A 6,710-nucleotide genomic window follows, 5' to 3' on the forward strand; every position below is an offset into this window, starting at 1 on the left:
AAAGATAGATTAATTTTGCAATCTTAGTTTTTTTTTTTCTTTTTTGTCCACTCTTATGGGATGCTTTGATGAAGTGGTCCTTGGGAAGCAAGCAGTGTATTATTCTTATTTTGTTGAGGGGAATCTGAAGTTATAACAGCTACTAAGGATGTGAGAACATATGGCTTTATAGAACAATTTGACTATATCTCAGCTGTTCTGTCTGTCCTACATACATATGTCTGCCCACAAATATACATACTTGTACTTCTCTACGATCCCTTAGACTTCTCTTATTCGTTTTACATGGTGCAGGAAATTCTTAGATTACTATTAGAGCATAGCTAAACAATGCCTGCCTTTATGCTATTACAGTAATCAACAGTATACCTGTACACAAGAATGTCACTTGGGTAATTGTTAATTGACGGAACTCCCCAATTATCCAATAACAACAACAGTCTGTTTAAGAGCAAGAATCATTTTTGCATTCCAGTTTGCCCAAACCAATTACTGTTGGATGATTTGAAAAAGACTGAAAAAGAAGATTATTTCAGGAGCATCATTAAAGCACAAGTTTTTGAGATGTGGCCTGGGACACTCCAAATATTCATGGACTGCTATGAAACTCTGAAAGTGGAGAAGAAATTTTTTGGTGATTCTATTTGATTTTTGTGTGGCAGGAAATTTCATTAGTAGTTGTCTTGTCCTCAAACAATAGCAGAAACTGAATTTTTTAATGCTATAAAAATTTATACTTTCTTCTGGCAATCCAATATCCACACATTCCTGGTAACCTCATTATTCTGTAATCTACCAGTTGGATGTACATTTTTCCAGTTCTTGCTCTATGATTTTATAATTGCATACAGACATATTCAATGCTAGATACATTTGTATTTATATCCATATAAAAATACTTTCCACAAAACTGAGTCTTTGGTTTCATATAAATATAATACTTTGACTTTTGTCATGTTGTCAATATTATTCAAACATTTCTTTTTAACTCTGTGTTTTAGAGATGTTTTGTAAATCCCTAAGTCCTTATCAGAAGTCAGAATTCAGAATTGTTATGCTTCCTTTAAAATACTAAAATTCACTAGAGATTGTATTTACAGTTTTGCCTATCTCCCAAATGACAGTATAATATTATTCTTGTGCTGTTTGTTTCCAGTTTTAATATTGTAGGAAAAGGTTAGTGATTTTTGATAGCTTTGAAGTCTTTAGATTGGTTTGCACAAGAAAAAAATGCACCTTTGAATGTTAAAACTTTCACAAAAGAACTGGCTGGATTTAATATAATTCTGAGAATTCATTTGACTACGATTTCAGTTACTGTAAGCATGTTCATACTGAACTGCTTTTATTTTAATTTTAGAACAATATTGGTAACGTGTGTGTGTGTGTGTGTGTGTGACATGAAATCATCTCAGCTAGTAGAATAATTGAAATGTTATAGGATTTTAGATATTACCATTACAAACATCCGTCATAAACCCTCCTCTTTCTTCTCTTTCTTGCTGAGTGTGATGGCGCACACCTGTCACCTCAGCACTTGGGAAATGGGGACAAAGAGGATCAGCTAAAGGTCCTCATGTACTACACAGTGAGTTTGAGGTCAGCCTGGACTACTTAAGATACATGTCAAAACCAAATAACAGTGGAAAATATTTTAAATTAATTTTTTTAGCTGTTCCTTTTTTGTTGTTGGTGGTGTTGATGTCTAGTAGATTTCCTTTGTACTCAGTGTATGTATACTAAGCTATAGCATTTAATCAATCAATGAAATATAGTCAATTCTAATTTTTATTTCTGTGTAGTCAAAAATTATTTTTGTGTGGTTATGTTCACAACTTCCAAAAAATGAGTCCAAAATGAGGACAAATGTTTCCAGATTTCATTACATTAAATAAACTTTCCTTCACAGAGTTTTAAATGCTTTCTCTTGAATTAATTATTTTTATTTTATGTGTATGAGTGTGATGTTTGCATGTATGTGAGTACACAAATGTAATTCGATGCCCTCAAAGGACACAAGAGGACATCAGATCTCTGGGCCTGTCATTTCAGATAATTGTTAGGCATCATGGGGGTGCTGGGAACTGAGCCTGGGTCTTCTGCAAGGACAGCCAGTACTCTTAACCACTGAGCCTTCACATATTTTTTAAATGTCATTCTGTTATTAATGCAGGAAATAATTCGTTAAATACATTTATTGTGACAAGTAGATCTCCAAGTATTTGAGTCAACAATGATTCTTGTTCTCTGGAAAGCCCTGATTAGGAAATAGAAACACTGAAGAGCTAGGTGATGTGGTGTAAAAATGTTATTAAACTTGCGAAGTTTTGCGACTCCTGTATCTCATAGGGATCTTTTGCTTTGAACATGCAGGTCTTTCATCACCAGCAAATGTCATTTTATAGCCCTCAATATTTACTGACAGTTGGGAACATATATAACATACATAAATATTTTGTCATCATTTTGAAAATGATTTTCCTTGTTTTTTTAATCTTGACAGGATTACTGATGAGAAAATACGATATCAAACTCACTTTAATTCTCTCATGATCAATATTTTCTGCTTCCTTTATTCCCTCTTAGAATTGTTGAATTTAAACATTTAGGTTTTAAGGCTGTTATTATTTTTTTCTTGTTTGGTGTTTAATAAATTACTTTGTCAACTTTAATTTTTAGCTCTAGGTAATTTAAACATCATTTGTGTTAACATATATTTTTGTACATATTATCATCTCTCTAAAAGTGCCTTGCTTTGAGTGCTGGAAATTTGGAATTCAATCTCTGTGTTACACAATCTTTCAATTTTACTTTTTGTTGTTTTTTACTGCTTTTTAAAAAAATTTCATATTTTTTTATTTTTTAGAAGAAGCATTTCATAACAGCTTTAACATAATAACATTTTCCAGAGCAAAGATGTATCTCTTTCAAAAGTGTCTATAAAATTTTTTAGGTTCACAGCTGAATTAATACAGTTATACAGTACTGAACTCAGTATAAACCCTGAAAGACATAAATTTCAATGAGTTTTTAACCTTTAAAAAAGATCTCCATTTCATTTTAAAATACACTGTTTCTTACAGAAAGATGCATTGTTTTGCTAATAACACTTAGATGTTGGCGCATGTGTCTCTAATCTGTATGTCTCTGATTATTACTAGTCATAGTCAGTTGCACTCGGATCCTTGGCAACTGTGTATGGATATAAAGTCATCGGATAGATTTCAATGGTAATGTTTATCACCTGTACTACTTAATATGATGTAAATATTTATCCTTCCTCCTCAAATATAACTCATTTTTAAAATTTGTTGATTTTTTTTTTTTTTGGTGTACATCACACACAGCATCCCAAACAATCTTATTCATCTATATACCCACTTCACAGATGGCACCCTCCCATAGCCCTCCTCACACACACACTAGAGCCCTTTTACTCTGTTTTCCCTGCTACGGTTTGCTGTCTTCTTGGCACCCCAGCCATTTCCCAGTACTTGTCCATCCCGTGAATCTAGTCAGCTTATCTAGAAGTCTTTGTTTTAAGAAGGTCAGCTCTTGCTCATCTAGCAGAAATCAGTTGTCAATAGTCCTTTAGGTAAGCTTGGGGTCTGCTGTTTATTTTCCCAGTTTTATGCTGGGTTACCGTCTGGGAGTCTCTTAGGCCACCCTGGCCAAAAACTCAAAAGAAGGTATCTCCCATCTGTATTGTTTCTTGTTATGTAGCCTTTAGATAAACATATGGATGCTTAAAAAATTATATTGGCCTCTTCAATCCTTGGTTATACTTTCCTTTTTGGGTGTTTAAGGCCATATGATTGGCCCAGATAAACCAATTTATTTTTACTGAAGGCCGTTTGAGAATCTGTTCCTCAGGGGTCACATGGGCTTGGGAGGAGCCCCTGGCTCCTTTCTTTTACCAGTTCCATCTATGTGAAGACAAGTCAAAGGTCTTTGCTTGGAAGCACGGAATAAATGTTTCCTTTGTGTTGACCCTCCTCTTTGTAGACTGGACACTGGTTACAAGTACATCTTGTGGGGGTCTCCACAGCCTCCTTGATCAAGAGGACAGGTGACCCACCACAATTACAGGATATTTTGAGAGATGCTCATAGTCCCCTGGAACTAGTCGACCTAGGAGGGCAAGGAGAAAAAGCTTTCCTTTATGTCCCTCTGACAAAATTAGGACAGGCCTCAAAGTATGTCTGTTAAACATCCGAGAAGGTTAGTTCCACTAGTCTAGTCTGGTACTTTTAATTACTATGTCCCATGTAGATAAAGCTTGGGCAAAGGCCAATAGTTCTCAGATAAACCTTGCCTAGACATATATTTCTTCATTTGGTATGTATAATTTGTCAGTAGGTTGTTGGACTAACATGGTTCCCTCTGGTGTTTAAAACTAGCTATGCATTATTTATCGCTCATATTGTCTAACCCCTCCATCATGATTTTATCAATTAAGGTGCCCCCATTTTTCTGATTTCTTCCTTAATAGTACCTTTCTCCTATGGTCCTATCTCCCTTCAGCTCCTTCTCTCCCTTTATCCCCTAGGTTCCTTGTATACCCTTCCCTCTCCCCTTCCTTAAACTAACCCAATTTTTATCCACATCCCCCTTATTAACACCCGTTTCCTATTGTTCTTCTCTTTCAGATTCTTTTCCTTTACATCCCTGTTTCACTTCCATTGTCCTGGTTCCTGTAGTTATGTCTGGATAATTCTCACTTATCATGATTTGGTGCTAGGATCCACATATGAGGGAGAACATATCTCGATTGTTTTTTCTGAGTCTGTGTTACTTCAATTAGTATAACAATTTCTAGTTCCATCCTTTTACCTGCAAATTTCATGATTTCATCTTTCCTCACTGCTGAGTAAAACTCCATTGTATAAATTAACCACATTTTCATTATCCCCTTCTCAGTTGAGGGACACATAGGTTACTTCCATCTCTTAGCTATTGTGAAAAGAGCAGCAACAAACATGGATGTACAAGTGTACTGCAATAGGATGAGTTCTTTGGGCATATGCCAAGGAGTGGTATAAGTGGGTCAAATAGAAAATTTATTTGTAGTTTTTAAGAGTTCTCCACACTGATTTCCACAGGGATTGAATAATTTTGCCACCCCACCAGCAGTGGATGAGCTTGCCCCTTTTCCCACATCCTCTCCAACATTTGGTATCATTTGTTCTCTTGACCTTAGCCAAAAGATGGGTTTAGATGAAATCTTAAAGTGAATTAATTTGAATTTCCCTAATTACTAGTGATGTTGAATACCTTTTAAGATGTTTCTTAGCCATCTTTATCTCTTCTTTTGAGAACTCTCTGTTCAGCTCCTTAGCCCATTTTTAAATTGGGTCATTCCTTTCTCGATTCTTTGTTTTTTTGAGTTCATTATATATTCTGGATGTTAAACCTCTGTCAGATGTGTTGCTGGTGAGGATTTTCTCCCATTCTGTGGATTTTCTCTTCACTCCCTTGGTTGCTTCTTTTGATGTACAGAAGCTTTTTAGTTTAATGAGGTCACATTTGAGGTCCCATTTGTTGATTCTTGACCTTGTTTATTCAGACAGTTGATGTCTGGTTTAGAAAATCCTTTCCTATATCTATATCTTGTAGGTTTTTAGAAATGTTTTCTTCTAACAATTTCTGAATTTCAGGCTTTACATTGAGGTCTTTGATCCATTTGGAATTGAACCTTGTGCATGGTGAAAGATAGGGGTTCGGTTTCATTCTTCTACAGGTAGAGATGCAGTTTTGCCAGCAACATTTCCTGAACATGCTGTCTTTCCTCAGGTGAATGTTATTGGCCTCTTTGTCAAATATCAGGTGGCTGAAATTGCATGTACTCATATTTGAGTCTTCAATTTTGTTCCATTGATCTATGTGTCTGTTTCTTGTGACAGTACCATTTTGTTTTTATGACTATAGCTCTGTAATACAGTTTAAAATCTGGTATAGTAATCCTCCTGTCATTGCTCTTAGTGCTCAGGGTTGCTTTGGCTATCTGAGGTCTTTTGTGCTTCCATATGAATCTTAGTATGTTTTTTTTCCAATTCTGTGAAAAATGTCATGGGGATTTTGATTGGCATTGCATTGAATCTATAAATGGCTTTTGGTAGGATGGCCATTTTCACAATATTAATTCTTCCAATCCATGAGCATGGGAGGTCCTTCCATCTTCTGAAATCTTCCTCAATCTCCTTCTTTAAAGATCTAAAATTTTCATTGTAGATCTCTTTAATGTCTTTGGTCAGGTTTATTCCACGATATTTTACTTTTTCTGCAGCTATTGTGAAGGGGAGTGTTTCCATGTGCTCTTTCTCTGTTTGTTATTGGTATATAGAAAGGCTACAGACTTTTGTAGAATAATTTTGTAACCTGCCACTTTACTGACCGTGTTAATAATTTCCAGGAGTTTTCTGGTGGAATTTTTAGTGTCTCTTAGATATCATATCAGCTGCAAAAACTGATAATTTGATCTCTTATTGTCCAATTATTACTCCTTTAATTTCCTTCTCTTGCCTTATTGCTCTTGCAAGAGTTTCAAGCACTGTGTTACAGAGGAGTGGAGACAGAGAACAGCCTTTTTCTGGTTCCTGATTTCAATGTGAATGCTTCCAGTTTTTCCTCCATTTAGTATGATGTTGGCTGTGGGTTTGTTATATGTGGCTTTAATTATGTTGAGGTATGTTCCCTTCAGTCCAATTCCC

The 6,710-nt window shown here is 35.4% G+C and overlaps 1 protein-coding gene across 1 annotated transcript in view; it reads right to left on the reverse strand.

Moving 5' to 3' along the window:
* LOC103747790 (CUB and sushi domain-containing protein 3) overlaps positions 1-1,475 on the reverse strand; it is a 473,923-nt gene extending 472,448 nt beyond the window's left edge. Inside the window, exon 1 of the mRNA XM_008850327.1 lies at positions 1,457-1,475. Within this exon, the coding sequence (XP_008848549.1) occupies positions 1,457-1,475 (19 nt within the window). The remainder of the gene's footprint in view (positions 1-1,456) is intronic.
* Between the last annotated feature and the right edge of the window lie 5,235 nt (positions 1,476-6,710).

This window comes from Nannospalax galili, unplaced genomic scaffold, assembly GCF_000622305.1.
Source record: "Nannospalax galili isolate Female #2095 unplaced genomic scaffold, S.galili_v1.0 scaffold1485, whole genome shotgun sequence".
NCBI lineage: Eukaryota > Metazoa > Chordata > Mammalia > Rodentia > Spalacidae > Nannospalax > Nannospalax galili.